General features: G+C 31.6%; 1 protein-coding gene across 1 annotated transcript in view; it reads left to right on the top strand.

Annotated features, from left to right (window-relative positions):
• Positions 1–19,080, top strand: part of tun (N-terminal glutamine amidase tungus) — a 44,664-nt gene continuing 25,584 nt past the window's right edge. Inside the window, exons 1-6 of the mRNA XM_080179087.1 lie at positions 1–114; positions 1,266–1,372; positions 4,983–5,043; positions 11,149–11,265; positions 11,845–11,950; positions 16,478–16,524. Of these exons, the coding sequence (XP_080035213.1) occupies positions 1,284–1,372; positions 4,983–5,043; positions 11,149–11,265; positions 11,845–11,950; positions 16,478–16,524 (420 nt within the window). The 5' untranslated portion in view covers positions 1–114; positions 1,266–1,283. The remainder of the gene's footprint in view (positions 115–1,265; positions 1,373–4,982; positions 5,044–11,148; positions 11,266–11,844; positions 11,951–16,477; positions 16,525–19,080) is intronic.

Here is a 19,080-nt window from a genome sequence, read left to right as displayed (position 1 = left end):
AGACAAAAAACCTTATACTTTATTTTATTTTCAGAAAACAATGATATAGATTAGAATAGTTTACAGAAACCCCTAAGAAATTGTTAATTAATATCTGTGATAAAGAAACTGTAGGTACGTAATTTTCTTATTATAGAGTAGCTACATTTAAACTTACTATGTCAGTATGTCTTTTTTTGTTTAAACAGGGTCTATTTGCCATACTGAAAAAAGGTTTCTATTTGTTTTCTTTGTTTATAAATAGAGCAAAAGGGTACAAGAAAAATTCTACATAACAACAATGTTTCATTTTTTACCAAAAAAAAATTGAATAAATATCTTAGCTTTTAAAAGCTTAGAAATTAAATGTTGTAGAGGTCTTCATTGCAAGACAAAAAATCTAGTAAATAAAGTATTCATTTTATGCAGTTATAATCTATTTAGTTTAAGGACTACCTACCTACTTAGTTTAATCAACCAAAAAACACCAAAATCTACAGAAAATATGGGTTAAACAGCTTCTCTCATTTAATAAAACTGGTAAAAGGATAATAGCAGATAAATTACTCCTCCCTCCTAGCTATATTCAAGCTACCTAAGGCCCTAAAAGAACCGGAAAAATATTCACCCAATTGTTTTTTTTTCTATTTATATTATGGGAAAACAAGAAAGAAAAAGAATTAAAAATGTTGATTGTTGATTTATATTTAGAATGCATTTTTGTTAAAGTTTATTTTTCTATTGTTACTAGGTGTTAAACTATTCTGTTACTATAGCTGCCTTTCTTCTTCATAGCTAGGGTGTATTTGGGGATACAGGGGTATGTTAATGAAAGATTGATCTTTCCTAATGTTTTCTTGCTACTTACTCTGTTATTTGTGGGAGGTTACAATCCAATATCCTAGGTATCCTTTTATTGTTTTGAAAGTAAAAATTAAGGAGAAATTGATTTTTTTTTAATAAATCTTTTTATTAAAGCTTCCTTTGAAAGCAAATTGATGTATTCCAGAACTCCATGTAACTATGGTCCTAGAATAGGACTGTATTTAAGAAGGAGTTGGGGGACAAAATAGCCCAAAACAATCCCAAGATTTAAACTTATACATAAAGTAACATGAAACCATCCCAAGGACTATGTAAAGCTTTCCTAAAATGGAGAACTCAATCAATCCAGTGCAGTGGTTAGGTAGATCTTAAATAACATACCAAAAAAAAGTGTACTATTTTTTATGATAGGCTTTATTTAGAAAATTGTAAGTATTTATCAAAACTAAGATATTTTTAAGGATTTGAGTCTCGAGTAGATGAAAGAGGAGGGTGCACGCAAGACTTGGAGGATGTCATCCACAGCTAAGGAGGGAAACAACCCCCGTACACCAAACAAAACAGTCAGGTCAGTTGCAATTTGTTGAGAGTATAATCACGCAACCTTGCCTTGTCAAATATATGTGGTTTAAGGTCCTAGATTTTTTAATATAATGTTGTTATTTTGATGACGACTGTTTAGATTCGTAATTTTAGTTTTTAAAAAAATAAATGTATAAGTGTAGATGTATAACCCAGTCAACTAATTAGCCTAAGTGGTAGTGACCGTTTTCGTCTGCTAGCAAGTTGCTTTCTGCTCTTTTGTAGCGTCTTTGCTGTGTCTATCTTTCCGACTCTAGTGGTTGATACTCAAAAGACTAAAGGAAAAAACATCTACAGTGCATAGAGCAATTACATAAAACCTAAAAAAGGCTTTAAATAAGTTTTAAACTTGCTTAAAAATCTTTTGCATTCAATTTTTTAATGGCTTCTTTTCAAATCTGTCTTCTTTCTTGTGCTAATTTTTTTCTGAGGGTCTGCACTGAAAGTTTAAATGGCGGATTCTAAAAAAGATTAGTAACAGCTGTGTAATGGGCTGTACTAGGCTGAAATCCTACTGTGATTTTATGATATAAAGTAACTTTGGAAGCTAATTTTAGATGGGGTGGGACTCCCAAGGGTGCCACTCAATCCAAACTATCTTCACACTAGTTTTGTTCATATAAAACAGCAAATAAAAAGTTTATCAACTCTTATTTCTCCCCCAATGTTAAATTAACCACTTTATTTCTTAAGGGAACTTGCTTAATATTGCTTAAATTATAAAGATTTATTAATAACAAAGCTACTTTATTATTCACCAGTTCGTCTGCTTTGGGAAAACATTAATATTTTCTCGGCTGCTGATTAAAGTTTGACATTTACAATACAATGAAATATAACAGTTGAGATTCACCTTACCAATGGAAATCCACTCTATAATATTTATGTCAGTCGATTCGTAGGTAATAACAAATATCAGAGCCTTTTTTTATAATTAGCCTGAGACCACCCAAAGACATTTATAAAGTTTTTCTGAGAACTAAAGTTCATTTGGACTGGAATTTTTCGAGATTTTAAGCTTCAGACTACTTTATATTATAGGATACCCCTATTAGAATTTGTGAAAAATATTTATAAAGAAAATAGTCTGGGAAATTACAAAGCTTACCTGAATAAAAACTAAGTCTTGGATCTTAAGGGATAAGACAATAAACAATAAATTAATCTACATCTTATATGATGGTAGGCTATTGGTTGAAAAATTTGGACACTACTAGATTGAACCAACCAATCATTATTTAATCGAAGTCCCCATAGTAATTAAGTCAACATTTATGATTTATTTACAGCCCAATGTACCCTCCCTTACTGAAAAAAAAACTAAAATGTACTATTGAGAAATATTCTGTTCGTTATTATGTTATTTGATACTAATAACTCAATAATCTTATACAATATCATATCCTATGACAGAGAGTATAGAAATTCGGTATTGGTAGCCGCACACAGCTGCCAAATTTTCGACAATTCGCAGTAGTCAGTCTATTTTTGGACAGTCTTAGCTGCAGCCGCTAGAATTAGAGCCGCCTTTTTCAAAGATTTGCATATGAGCATTTTAAATATACAGCTGCCGAGCCCTGACATAAACAATGAGAAGAAAGTTCATATATTAATCATAAACAATGACTCTGCATTTTGCGTATGTTTGAGCATCATAATACATATAGTTATTTTTTTTTCATGCATATATGATTCTTCAAGAAAAGCATAGTGTTTCAATAATTATGGCATTCTCGGGAGTATTTACAATAAATGTATAAATATAGATGTATAATCCAGACAACTTCCTGGCTCAAGTGGTGGAAACCCTTTTTGTCTGCTTGTAAATTGCTTTGTTATTTTGTGGAGTCTTGGCTCCAGGCTGTGTAATAAATCCGACGCTATTATCTGATTTCAAAGACCCAATACAAAATCTGGATAGAGTCTCCTCCACTCTCTAGGCAGAGTTACATACAGCATTAGAGTGAAACACTAGAGGAAGAAAGGGTTAAATAGCTAATAACTGTAACTCCCCATTGCAACCACCTTGTGCAACCCTTCTATTGGGTCATTGAAAATCAACCAATGGTGTCGCTTATATTAACTCTGCAAAGTAGTAGGAAATAATTTAGAATCAGACGAAAAAGGTCTTTGAAAAAGAAAGAGAGTTAGTTGTCTGTATATACATCTATACTATAGATCTGTTCATACAGCTCATGCTCTTTCTATTCTTCCAATTAAATGCATTTACCATGCTTTTTTATTGTATAGACTTAAAGCACTAAAGTGGCATGTTATTTTAGTAGACATCTCGTCGTCCATGTATGCGTTTTTGTATAACAAAAAATGTTATATCTCTTTAATTTAGGCTTTCTACGAAAGCTTTTCTGTGAATCTATGTAGATCTATTCAGTGATGTTTTTGGTTGTCTTTCAATTCTTTAATTAGGATATATGAACAATTTTCCTCTGCTCACTTTTTTGCAGCGTGTCAGAGCCGTTTAATTTTGATGCGGCTCCGCGGAGCCGTATCTGGAAATACGGCTCCGACTCCGTCTCTGGCTCCTACCTTAAAATTAATATATCAATTTTTGTTCATTACTAGCGGCTACGCCCCCCAGAAGCCTCTAGGGGCACTTAAGGTTGGAGGGGAAACAGTCAATATCACCCCATTTTAAATTTGAGTTTCAAAAGAATAAAAAAAAATATTTTTTTGAGGGGGTGGGGGTAAAGACAGCCTCCCCAAAAATAGTTTAAAACCTTCCCAGGACCATTAATAAGCTTCACTGTAAAGGTGAACAATATCGGTTCAGCGGTTAGCGAGATCCTTCGGGACAGACAAAAAACGCTTACTACTTTATATAATAGGATTGAATTTGATAAAATAAAATAAATAATATAAAATATTAAAAGTAGAAGGATGTGTGTCTATTTGTTAAGTAACAATAGTTTTTCAGTTTATTATATAGAAATAGACCGTTGCCTAATTATAATATTACTTTAAAAAATCATTTTTAGCTAATCTGGAGCCAGAGCCGTTTTTAACGAAAAATACGGCTCCGGATCCACCAAAAATGTTGCTGCTCCCGGCTCCGGCTCCGAAACGCTGCTTTTTTGTTTTCTCTGTCACAACCTAATAGATGTATTACCAAAGATGACCAATTAGATAAAAAAAGCTGTCCAATTTGAAAAGAAATTCAGCGGATGAAAATTTTTGTTTGATTTTTTTTTTGGACTTCCTAGTGATAAGTTTCAAAATAATGTGTGACATTTTTTATATAAAGTTATGTTTAATATCATTGATCATATTTGCTGTTATCTAATGTCTCATACCTATATTTTTTAGACAAAATGATTTGAAAATGATTGCTAAAATCGAATTATATCTTCATGTCTTAGAATAGTGTATTTAAAAAAAAACATACCTACTAACTTTAAAATATTGATTTTTTGTCACATAAAATTTTCTTTCTTACTAAAATTTGTAGGTACAATTTCTTGCCAATAATATGGCAAGATTGTTCCGACTCTATAGTACTAGTAGTAAAATTAAAGCATCGGTAATTTCTATGTTTATTAGGTACTTATCCACATAGTAAACATATTTTTTTTTTTCAGTGTACGGCCAATATCCGGAAACCGGATCCAGTTACCAGCAAATATTCCCACAGCAGCACAGGTAAACATAATATTTTCGTTTCCGTGGACAATACCTATAAAGTAGTATGTGAATGTGTGTGTATGGATATACTGATCACTCCTCAATTTTCTCCAAGTTTTAATAAACAAGTTTCCTTCTATGGTAGATAATATGGTAAAGTTTGGGGAATTTTATCATGGGTTGGGTACCTCTAGCAATTTTAACCTTCCAAAATTGTAGATTCTAGTTTATAAAGTTTTAGTAGGAAGATTTATTTTAGGTTACTACAAAAGTTACTACAATTCCATAAATAAAATTCGCATTATTTTTTCATCAAAATTGAAACAGAAAGTCTACAAATTATTTTAAAACTTTTTGTGCACTGCCTATTTTCATAACTTTTAGTAGCGTAGCTGCTATATAATTGGGGTAAGTATGTCAGTATGTCTGTCACTCCGCTCCACAAACTACAGAATATTTATTAACTTTCACCCTCAAGCGCATTCCCGCAACTTCTCTCCCCCGGTAGAATTGTTACATAATAAATTAAGGATCTAAAAGGAAAAGACAATGGCCGATAATTTTATGTATATCCCCAATGATGTACACAAAATAAACACCTCTGTAAGTTACAATCAGTGGTTGAAACTTTATTAGAAAACTTTGGGGACTAGTTTAATAAACCTCCTCTCCCACCGTATAAGATACTGATGAAGAAGATCTTTTCATTTTGAAATAATTTTACTTTCAAGTGCCACATAATTATCCTTGTTTTAAGAGCAAGCAAAGTAGTCGAATCATAATTTATTTTAAGCCGCAAAAGTTCTAATTTTACTTGCAATTCTTTCAAAGTTTTTTTTTCGTAGCGAAGCTAACGCATAACCAACTGTGTTTGTCCATAAACAAGGATGACAACATCCATAAAAGCGAAGCACTGAAACGGTAGGACAAACGGACATTAACACTTGTATAGTATCTGAACTGAAAAATCGGAACATAAATGTATAAAAGTCGAATCAAAATTGTAGGTAAATTTGTTGAAAAACTGCTTAAAAATAGGATAATGTTTATGGACATACTTACATTTTTGGACTTGATTATAGAGTTGCTTCGCTTATAATATTGTTCTTTGTTGTCCCAGGAATCAATATACCAAAAATCAGATCAAACGGATAATTAAAACACTTGAAAAGGGGGGAGGCGGATGTGCCACTTTTTGAAACCAAAAGTAAAACGCGCATGATCTCATTCCATTAAAGAGTTACAGCTCTAAAATTAGGAACAGCAGTTGCTTTTGAGGAGAACAATATGGAACTGTAAAGTAACGGCGGCGGAATCACCGCTCCCACCTAAAACCGCTGTTTCCAGCCGAAATTTTGTTTGCTTTTTTTCGCCAATTTAGACAGTTCCCAATCATCTGAGATTAAATATTTTCTCTTATAATTTTTATGAATTCGGCGGGAGCGGCGGTTCCGCCGCCGTTTCTTCACAGTTCCATATTGTTCTCCACAAAAGAAACTGCTGTGCCGAATTTTAGAGCTGTAACTCTTTTATGGGCTGAGATCATGCCCGTTTTACTTTTGGTTTCAAAAAGTGGCACATCCGCCCCCCCTCTTTGTTGTTAAAAAAGTAGAAAAATAAACATGTTTAAAATGGACGTACGGACATTCTGGTAATGATTATAGAGTTGCTACGCTTTCTAAATCGTACCCAACTACTACAGGAATCATCATGCAAAGTTTGAAATTGATAGGACAATTCTAACATGTCTAAATTAACGAATAAAAGCTATCTATCTCGGACGGACGGACGGACGGACGGACGGACCGACCCTAATTATAGAAAAGCTTCGCTTTTAAAAATACATGAAGGATTTGGATTTTCACAGATGCTACTGGCTGATATTTTTTTTGTAAAGATATAAAAACAAGGATGACAACATCCATAAAAGCGAAGCACTGAAACGGTAGGACAAACGGACATTAACACTTGTATAGTATCTGAACTGAAAAATCGGAACATAAATGTCGAATCAAAATTGTAGGTAAATTTGTTGAAAAACTGCTTAAAAACAGGATAATGTTTGTGGACATACTTACAATTTTGGACTTGATTATAGAGTTGCTTCGCTTATAATATTGTTCTTTGTTGTCCCAGGAATCAATATACCAAAAATCAGATCAAACGGATAATTAAAACACTTGAAAATTTGTTGTTAAAAAAGTAGAAAAATCAACATGTTTATAATGGACGTATGGACATTCTGGTAATGATTATAGAGTTGCTACGCTTTCTAAATCGTACCCAACTACTACAGGAATCATCATGCAAAGTTTGAAATCGATAGGACAATTCTAACATGCCTAAATTAACGAATAAAAGCTATCTATCTCGGACGGACGTACGGACGGACGGACGGACGGACGGACGGACGGACGGACGGACGGACGGACCGACCCTAATTATAGAAAAGCTTCGCTTTTAAAAATGAAATATGAGAAAGTATTCAATTGTTGTAAAGTTTTCTGACCTTGTTATAGTCTTTTTTATGAGCTTTGGTAATTATGGATGTTGCCACCCTTGTTTCATAGTAACAAATCTTTTTATAGCTTGTAATTGATTAATTATATAAATAGTATTTTTACACCGCAGTTGTCTTTTAAAAGTTAATAATAGAAATATGATTTAAGATTTCTACACTTTACGGAAAATTGAAGAGTGGACGACATATTTTATCCACTTTCTTCCCTTCAAAGGCTGATTTTTTCTAAACCTTTAAAAAGACAATGATACAGTAAACGTTACGAAAAATTACCAGTTTTTAAAATGGTCTAGCCCCCCCTGCAATGAAGTAGTAACCCTATTTTTTTGTGTGTGATCTTTATATACATGTATGATGGTGTTTGTATCAGTTAATTAGATCAAAAAAACATTTTCTGACATTCAGCAGGCTATGAAAGAAAATATTCAAAATGAAAAATTCAGACCCTTATGTATTTTAAGTGAATTTTGGTTAAGCCGAAAAATCATAGATTTTGAGGTCTTGATACATACTTTTTGGGCTCAAATGACTTGTATGAAGCAGAATTTTATCCTTAAGATAAAACTCGACACACTCCCTATGCTTAATTCAACTATACTATGTAATTTTTCGGCTTAAGTAAAATTTACTTTAAAAAATAAGGGTCTGAATTTTTTCATTTTGAATTTCTTCTTTTAAAGCCTGCTGAATGTCGGAAAATGTTCTTTGTTCTAATTGACTGATACAAACACCATCATACATGTATATAAAGATCACTTACTCAAAAATTAGGGTTACAACTTCATTACAAAGGGGGGGGGGGCTAGACTATTTTTTTCGTAACGTATACTGTATATTCAAAATTTAACAGTTACAGCACTTTAAATTAGCTCAACTGTTACCTTTTTTTTTTGGCAAATCGACAGTTGACTTATAGTACCACAACAAAAAAAAGCTGCTTTGCTATATTCTAATGTTACCTTTCATTCTTATTCAAATTGTGTTGGTTTCAAAAATGGCATAATGCACAATGGCATTTTTTCTTACAAAAGGTAATCCTTCAACCATCTAAACGCACAGAAGTCCATAAAAGATAAATGTTCATACTGACAGACTGTACATAAACGTAAAGACGCTTCGCTTTTAAAAATAATAAATTGTATGTACTGTATTTAGCAATTTTAAAATTAAATTCCAAGAATTTTAAACTTTCTTTTACAGGTTAAGAAATTTAGATAAAATGTTTTGTTGAAAATTGTTGATAAGATATCATTGATAAAATGGTATAATCCTTTTATTATGTAAGGCATTATTACCCAGTATTTAAAAGTATTTTTTTTGTATCAGAAAATATTTTTTCTATATACTAAGGTTTGGTATTTATTTGTCTGTAGACAAATGGAAAGTTATCATTTTTTCCAGTATGGCTTTGAAACTGATTCATATCCGCTGGATTAGAACCGGTTTTGAGCCGTATGATTTTGAAAAATCATGTATTGTATCGTATTACAGACAATTTTCCACAAACAATAAAATAAAAAGCATAAAATTTATACCAGTTCTGTCGGCCATGCCTTTTGGCCCCTCGGTCAAAAAAACTGAAATTGATCATTTTATTATCCGTGGAAAGCTAACATAATTTCCAAATGTCTAATATGATGACCTAATAAGAAATTATAAATTGTGAAAGGTGGAATTCCTTTGAAATATATCTCAACCTGATTAATATGCAATGAAATTCCCTGAAATGGATGAAAACAGTCTGGGCCAAGTCTAATCCAGGGTCTAGCCAGATATCAACAGGGAATTAGATATAGGACAATGGAAGATTAATAATTAACCCCTGCTCCAATCTCCAGTGTGAAATTTTGGGGTTAAATAGCTTAAAAATTTTGTTGGTTGGGATGCCATCTTCCCCACCCCCTTATAATTTTCCACCAATTAAAAGACTAATACCTAATTAAAACATAATTTTTACCTTCTTTCATTTAATGTTCAGTACAATAAAACATTTTAAGAATATATTTATTACATCGTATTATGGTCTGCTTTTCGTGGATATTAAAATTAACAAGGATGACAACATCCATAAAAGCGAAGCACTTAAACAGTAGGACAAACGGACATTAACACTTAAATAGTGTCAGAACTGAATAATCATAATATAAATGTATAAGAGTCAAAGCAAAATTGTAAGTAAAATGTGTTGAAAAACTGCTTGATTCAGGATAATGTTTATGGATATACTTACATTTCTAGGACTTGATTATAGAGTTGCTTCGCTTATTACATTATACTTTGTTGTCCCAGGAATCAATATACCAAAAATCAGATCAATCGGATGATTAGATCACATAAAAATTTGTTGTTAAAAAAGTAAAAAAATCAACATGTTTAAAATGGACGTACGGACATTTTGGTGATGATTATAGAGTTGCTACGCTTTCTAAATCGTACCTAACTATTAAAGGAATCACCATACAAAATTTGAAATCGATAGGACAATTCTAACATGCCTAAATTAACGAAAAAAGCTATCCGTTACGGACGTACGGACGGACGTTCGGACGTACGGACGGACCGACCCTAATTATAGAAAAGCTTCGCTTTTAAAAATTATTATATTAAGACCAGTTGTGTTAGCCCGGTGGATAATTTTCTTTAATTTGATGCTATATATGATTTTTCAGTATGGCTGAGAACCGGTTGCATATTTGATTTTGATTTAATTTCATACAAACAAAATTTTATAAATTTTTAATATACAATAATTAAAATTATAGATTAGTTAAATGTAAATGCACTAATATTTACAATGATTAATCGTTTAATTGCGTCTTAAATTAAGTTTCTTTGTATAGTTTCATTGTTTTTTTTTTACTCAGAGAGTTTGGGACATTGGGCTGTTAGTGTTTATTGCACTAGTCCCCAAAGTTTATAGTAACGTTTTTTTTTATTCGCTAGCTTAACAACTATGTGGACTTTCTTTTGGATTTTGATTGGTTGGCTTATTAAGTTTAATGTCCAAACTTTTCAATCACTAATTATAATCTACAGAAGGGGTAATTTTGTGTATCATTATTGGGGATCATTTATCGGATATTGGCTTATTGTCTTTAGATCCCTGGTTTCTTGGTATATTTTCCATGTGTTCCTATTGATCCTTTGGAAAATCCTCATTTTACCCCTCTCAAAACTTTTTTTAACGTTAGATTTCCCCCCTCTAACCTTTTAAACCCATCATTTTACCACCTAAAAATAAAAAGTCTGGACGACTCTGGAAGGTATTATTCATCCGGACTTCCTAAACCTATATTTGTGGAGGCAGAAAAGCTGCACAATGCCGCACACACGCTCAAATCCAATTGAAAGACGACTTTTGGTGTAAGGAAAGAGATCATATTATTTTTGAACAACATTTCTCGTATTCATTCAAAACCGATTAATATTCGGTAGATTAGAACTGGTTCTCAGAAATAAAAAAATATGCATAGCTTCGTATTATATCCAGTTTCGGCATCTCGGGGGTAAAAAAAACTGGTTTTAATCATATAATTGTACATTTTATATCTGCGGAAAGCTGTTAATAGTACCATGCTAAATATAACTATTTTTATTTTCAGTGTTCGTATGCGCCGTGTTATTGTGAGGAGAACGTGTACAAAATCTGCGAACATGTGAGGGACAATGCCAAAAGTGAGCTCGATAAATGCAGCGCCGTTTTCGTGTCCAACAAAAAGGCAATAATCCATTACTTTTCATGCCATGGACGTATTATTAAATTAAAGAGAAAAACAAGGACAAATATGTTCATAAGTAGCGCAGTATTGGATGTTGTTTGGATGTAAAAACAGCAAAGAGAGGTTTGTATTTTTTTTAAAAATTAAAATATATAGCTAAATGAAAGAACTTTTACGTTTTGACATACAGACGTTCGGACATACTATAAATACAGAGAAGCTACTCTTTTTATAATGTAGGAGGTAGAATGGCAAAATAAAAATTTTTGTTAATATATTTTAATGATTACTAGATTGTTTCATTTTTTTCTTCATTTTTTGAGAGAAAAAATATTTTCCAACAGTTAGCATTGATTTTTTATAACCAATGATTATTATTGCACTCTAGCATAGAATTTGTCTCAAAATAGAATATTTTAACCAGCTGAAAATTTGTAAGCAAAATATTTTTCATCATCGAGGCCTTTAATATTGTAAAAAATTAAAAGGAAAGTATTGTTTTTTTAAATTTTCATGACTAGGGGAAGATAAACAATGTTTTCTACTTGTAAAATAATGGATTATTCACCGCAAAAACAGCGGGTAGTTCCGCTGTGGCGGCAAAAAGCTGGCCGCGACGAGGAAAAATTGGTCCTGTGGGACTACCATGTCATTTTCCTTTACAAACCAGACGAAAAAACTTTAGGAAAGCCAACAAAAATTTAATAGATTGTCATCATCTGAAAACTGTACAGTTACACTAATTTATTATTTGGATGTTGCATCAGATTTTCATGTACTCTGATCAAGTGATGCTTGCAGCTAGCTAAAATGACGCCTCTTTACCCCATCCCATCACCTCCTACTGGATAAACAAACTTACCAATAAATGTGGTCCATAATAGCAGGTGTCCATAATGGCAGGTGTAGGTTGCGCTAAAAATTCCTAAAAATGTGAGTTTTAAGGCTTAAAAATAGTAGTAGAACGGTAATATTCACTAAATATGTGTATTTCTTATTGAAAAGAACTATAGACAAAAAAAATGTTAAAAGTTAACTTCAATTTTTATCGTTCTTCTACTGTTTTTAACTTAAATATCACAACCTTTTCGGATTTTTACCGCAACCTACTCCTCCCTTTTTCCATGTCATTAATATATCCACGTATATCTTATATCCATTGTTACATTTGCGTTGTATTGTTACGGTAGTTTCCCTCTTACCGCATATGGGCCACATAGAATTAAGCTGTACACTAAGATATAAGTTTTCCGGAATTTTAAAGTTAGGGGGAGATTTGAAATCTGCATCAAATTTTGAGGATTTTTTTTTATAAAATTCGTTTTTTAAAATAATTTTTTATCTAAAAGCGGAAATGCATTTTAAGTTAATTAATTTTGGCATCTGTGATTGGTGGATTTAAAAAATCTGCGCTCTGATTGGATGGCGTACATCATTCAACAATTTAAAGCGCAGGTAGTTTAAAATCCACCTATCCTATTGGTCAAAATTAATTAACTTAAAATGCATTTCCGCTTTTAGATAAAGAATTATACAAAAAACGAATTTTATAAAAAATTCCTTAAAATTTGATGCATATTTCAAATCTCCCCCTAACTTTAAAATTCCAGAAAACTTATATATCTTACTGTACACATAATAATGATGCTCATTTTAGGTTAGGTTAAATAAAGGTTAAAAGGGAGGAATCATTTTCTGAAGTTGAAAAATAGGTTTATAAATGTATAATAAGATATTTAAAAATTTTAATGTATTATAGCTTACTGTTTCTTCACAGATTTCTGATGATTTGTTATTTTTAGACAAAATTGTCCTTTTTTTATTAAAGCAAAGGTTCTCTATAATTTAAAATGTCAGTCAGTTTGAAACATGTAGACGGATTTTTTTGTGAATTTTCCCTGTATGAAACTCCATTATATGACTTTCTTGGTCCAATAGTCTGTAAGTCATGGTACAAAAAAGGTTTCAATATTTTTTTTTATGTAAACTAAACATCTGAGCTGGATCTATAAATCACCGATCTGCCCGAGCCGAGCCACAAGCGAGCCGATTTTGAAAGTGGCTAACCTCATATCAATCTTTAAATCGAAATGGCATTGGTGATCCGGCTCACCAAGCGGCTTGCCTACGGCTCACCGGCAACACTCGTATTGTAATGCCACCGAGCCGGGAAGTGATCTGGCTTACACCGAGCCGTAAATCTTTTAAAGATCAATGTTTTTTTTAGCAGTAGCTGTGGCTCACCTTTGGCTCACCTCGAGGCAGATCTGGCTCGACTTACCACGAAATGATTTAAAGATCCAGCTCTGTTTATTAACTACCTTTCTCTGTTTTCATCCCTGATTTTTCACTTCGTTATTAGTAGCGAAGCTACTCTATAATTCGAAATGTCCGTCTGTCTGAGACAAAGTGGGGGAAACGTGATTTTCTCGGCTCCTATTAAAGATAGACAGCTGAAATAATTTTTAGTGAAGATTCCCATGACATATGCGCATCTAATCTATACATTGTTTTGTCCAACTGTATGTTAATTGGGGTGCTAGATCGATTCCTAGATTTTTGGTTTTTATAATTTTCTCGACTCCTTTTCAGGCCAGACAACTGAAATTTTCAGGGATTAAGTAAATTTGCATCCTACATAATTTTACTAAGTTTCATTAAGATTTGTATATTGATTGGGGTGCTAGATCGATTCCTAGTTTTTCAAGTTTACATGATTATCTCACCTCCTGTTTAAGATAAACGGCTGGAATTTTTAGGGATTAATTAAGTCAACATTCTACACATTTTTATAAAGCTTTTTAAAGATATAATAATTGGTTGGGGTGCTAGATTGATTCCTAGTTTTTCAAGTTTTCATGATTTTTTCGACTCCTGTTCAAGATAAATAGCTGGAATTTTTAGGAATTAATAGTAGTCAACATTATACATATTTTCACCAATTTTATTAAAGACTTGCTAATGGTTGGGGTGCTAGATCGAATCCTAGATTTCACGTTTTTCTTCTTAGCTTAATGCTTCAAAAGATATTATTTTTAAAAGGTTTCGTGAATTTTTTCATTTATGTCTTTTTAACATACTCAAAAGATTATTTTTTCCTGGTGTCTATCAATAAATTTTTGAGCTTCGCTACTTATGGATGTTGTCATCCTTGTTACGAATGTTTCAAGTTTGCATCCTTGTTATATTTTTATAACAACATCTATAAAAAGAAGTACACAATTCTTATTTGTTGATACAGTGTTGACGTAAAACAATTGTATTCTGTTATTCTTCCTAATAGCAAACCTACTCTTAAATTCCAAATGTCTGTCTGTTCTTTAATATTTTAAGGGAAATCATTTATTCCGGCTGCTATGCATTATAATTTGACTATTTTTTTTTTTGTCTGTTCCGTTTTAATGCTTTTGAGGTAATTTTAATCAGAGATCTAAAGGGACAAGACAATGGCCGATAAATCCCTAATGATAATACACAAAATTACCCCTTCTGTAGATTACAATTAGTGGTAGAAACGTTTGGATACTGATTGATATGCCTCTCCTCTACAAATTACTCTACCCATCCGTTTGTTTTGAATACCAATATTCAGATATTTCGCTACTTACAAATGTTGTCATCCTTGTTATTCTGAGATATCATATATAAGTTAATTAACTTTATATTAGATCAATTTAAGAAACAATTCTCTTTTACTACATCCGCCCGAGGACAGAGGGATATGACAACTGAATAATAACTATTTGAAATCTAACTTATACGTTTTAAAAAAAAAATAAGGTAATAAGGGGGGGGGGCGTTAGTCTTTTACTTTCCATACCTGCATGGCCGGTGCTCTAGCCTATCTGGGCTACCTTACACAATATTACCTAACCTAATCTAACCTAAAGTAATAAAGAAACAAACAAAAATCATTTATTTTCAATTTTATTTTAATTAAGGGGAATACGCCGAGAAAATAGTTATTGTTGAGGTGGTAAATCCCTATTCCCTGCCACTGCTATATAATTGTGTAAACTAGATTTTTTATTTTCCAAAGATAAATCAATAGGAAGTTTCTGTTAGCAAAGCCATATACCAGAGAAAGAAAGAGAGGGGACAATGGACTTTGGGACAATGGACTTTTTATTAACTAGTCCCCAAAGTTTTTGAATAGCGTTTTCTTATTCGTTGGCTTAACAACTTTTGGTTCTTTAGTTAATTTTGATTTTTGGAATATTAAGTTGAGTATTCAAGCGTTTCAACCACTCATTTTAATCTACAGAAGAGATAATTTTGTGTATCATCAAAAATTATTTTCTTTAACTTTTTTTAAAACTAAAATTGAAAGTGGGGGGGGGGGAGCGACATTCACCCTCCCCCCCCCCCCCCCCCTAAAGTATCGCTAGTTTATGAAATGGAGGACAATCCAAGTCTTTGTTTAAAACATAAAAGCTGCAATTACTAATAATTTGAATAATATAAATGTTTAATTTATACTTTAGCTAAACTAAATGTAGTTATTAATTTTAATTAGCTTTCGTTGATATTTTTACTTGGGACTGGTCGAGACATTCTCCGTATGTACCCCCAGCTGTACGTTTATGTTTATAATGAAAAGTATTTAGGACATTTTTTTCAATTTTGGAAGATTTTTAAAAAATCCTTTTCAACAGGATGTATAATATTTGATGGATATTTGTGTTAATTTGACTTAATAATCACATTTAACAATTTTTGGTAATTTTTTACCTACCTTCTTAAATTTTGATATTTAATATTTGAAAATATGAAAATTTAGTTTGGACATAAATTAAAAGAATATGCTTTTTTACCATATTCATTACCAATTATGGATTATAAGGTTGACTATAAATTGATGTACACCTTCAATTGCGATAAACAAAAACACCGATGTAGATTAAGATTATTGGTGCAAAAGTTTCGACACTGAAAGTTTATACAAATCAATCAATAAATGAGATATAATTTCTTTTAAAATTTTGTGTACTAGTCAATCTTTCCCCTCCACCCCTATTTATTTATTTTTCAATAATCCCCCCCCCCCCCCCCCTAATTAATATATCACTATGCCCTAAAATCTAACATAATCTTTCGCGTTGGATGTGTTGAATTGTCTGAAACATCCCCAATTGAAGCTTGTCAGCGCGGAGAGGCAAATGCATACAAATTATAAAATTGATGTCAATCTATTTTTAATTGGTTTTTATAGTATACGACCTTGATTCTGAGCTACCGTTCCCAACCTACTTTCATAAGGTTAGTATGTCTTAGATATTTTTGAAGCGAAGCTTTTCCATAATTAGGGTCTGTTCGTCTTTAACGGATAACTCTTATTGCTCATTTCGTAATGCATGTAACTCTTCAGTAAAAATTCAAAGCAGTGCCTTAGATCTGCTCAAAAAAAATTATGCTTCAAACTTTTCAGTCAAATAACGTTTTATTAATAACTGCTGCGCCCCTAACGTTTTGGAGCTCTATATTCCAAGGGTTTGGAAGGGTAGAAAATAGCCTAAAACCATGCCGTATCCTATGATTAGCGTCTTTAAACTTAAGAACTCAATATAGGTTTAGTAGCCTCGAAACCTTCAGGTACACACAAAAAAATCTTACTAACCACTTGATATAGTAGGATAATTAAAACATAAAAGGTATTTAATTTGTATAATCGTAGGCAAGAAAAAAATTATTAGTTAATATAGAATTAATCCAATCTTACTTAACAATGTTTCAAGTTGTAAAACTTGGTAGAATAATATTGAATTTGATCAATAAAGAGTTTCATAGAAAATCCGCCTACACGTAAAATTTATTTACTCTAACAATTAATATGGTCATTCCATAAAAAGTTATTTTATTTTTTCCTTAATATTGATTTAATTCATTCCAATATATAACTCAAGACAAAAAAATACCTATTTTATAAAGCTAGAGAATGAATTTATAATTCATATTTATTTCACAATTTTGAAATTTTTATGTCAAGAATAAGCTTGTAATATAACCAATAAAACAGATAATTTTAAAATACGTTAGCATATTATTCGACTTGAGGCCTCAAAGGGCACTTACGATGGGATGGAGATAGTCGATTCCCCCCTCTAATTTTAATTCGAGTTTTAAAACGATACCCCCCTCCAAAGTAATAAAAACCTTCCTTGGACCTATAAGAAGCTTCTCTAAAGGAGAACCATATCGGTTCAGCGGTTAGCAAGATACTTCGCTACAGACAAAAAAGCTTAGGTACAACTTTATATAATAGAATTTGTAAAAATAAGAAAAAAAGAAAACTTTTTTAAAAGGGTGGAAATTGTTCAATGACGATTTCTCTTAGAAGGGTAGAGTTACCCTCTAATGGTTATAAACCTTCCCTGGGCCTATAAGAAGCTTCACTATAAATCAGAATCATATAATCCCAGTGGTTAGACCGACAAACATCCTGTTATTTAAATATAAGGATAACCCTTTAAAGACGGTCTTTGTAGTTATATCTATTTCAATAAAGTTGTATTGTTTTAATCAAGTTTCAGAGGTCCCCAGAGACTTGTGCAAATTGTTGAAAATTTTCAAACAAATTATTTCAACACAAAACTTTGCTTAACATTTATTTGTTGGATATCAAATTTCTAAGATTTTCTTTAATTTGTAAATTAACAAGGATGACAACTTCCACAAAGCGAAGCTCTGAAACAATAGAACACAGTATCATAACTTAATAAGCAGAATATAAATGTACAAGTCTAAACAAAATTTTATGTATGTAAATTTTTTGCAAAGCAGCTTAAATACAGAATACTGTTTATAGAGATGCTTAGCTTGAAAAAAATGTTCCTCGTCGTCCTTGGAATCATTATTGCAAATATCAGAAAATTTTTTTTTTTATTTCTTATGTCATGAAAACTATTTTTCTTTGTATTTTAGTTTTTGTACATTTTGGTACATTTAAAGACAATTATCTTTCTTAAGCTACAAGTTTTTAATAAAACTTTTTATGTTTTTTTTTGTGAAACTCTATTTAAAAGTAGATTTTATATTAGGATTAAACTCTAAAATATATTTCAACCAAATATACAAAAGTACTTTTATAGTACACGTTATGTCATTCCTAGAGAAAAGTAAATAATCTGAAAAGTTTTTTTTGAAGATTTTTTATTTTTAACAAAGGATGAAAACATTTTAAAAAGCGAAACCTAACAAATCAGACGGATAAATATTGTCAAATAAAGATCGACTGCACTTTTACTGCATATAAAAAAAAAAAGAATGAAAACTGAGAATATTTTAGTCAATATCGACATACTAACGTTTTTAGACTTGATTTAAGAGATTCTTCGCTTATAAGAGTAACCGTTGCCTAATCGTCTTAGGACCCGAAAATCGAAATAGAAGTTCATGAGATAGTTGCTATGCTTTGTATTATATTGTACTTAATTGTTACAGTAACCATTATTCCAAGTTTGAAAATTATAGGACAATCTTAATAAGCATAATTTGATGAAAACTATCCTTTATTTACGAACGGAACGACCCATTTCTTTTAAAAAGTATGTTTCAAGTGCTATTTACTTATCCTCACAGTTAGACTAACCCTACAGGGTCATTCAAAAGAAATTATTTTTTTTAAAAACGTTATTATGCATATATAATAAAACAATATATATTTGTAAAACCTTTTTCACACATTTTTCAATGTATCTCCTAAACTACAAATAGCACAAAAACGGGATTTACATTTTATAGAGCTTATGACGATTCTAACGGTATGCTTAATATTTTTCTACTATTAATACAAGTCGTGCAATTTGAATTTTAAAA

The sequence above is a fragment of the Acartia tonsa genome, chromosome 12 (genome assembly GCF_053477335.1).
Source record: "Acartia tonsa isolate MP-2025a chromosome 12, ASM5347733v1, whole genome shotgun sequence".
Lineage (NCBI taxonomy): Eukaryota > Metazoa > Arthropoda > Copepoda > Calanoida > Acartiidae > Acartia > Acartia tonsa.
This window is presented reverse-complemented; position numbering and strand designations above follow the sequence as displayed.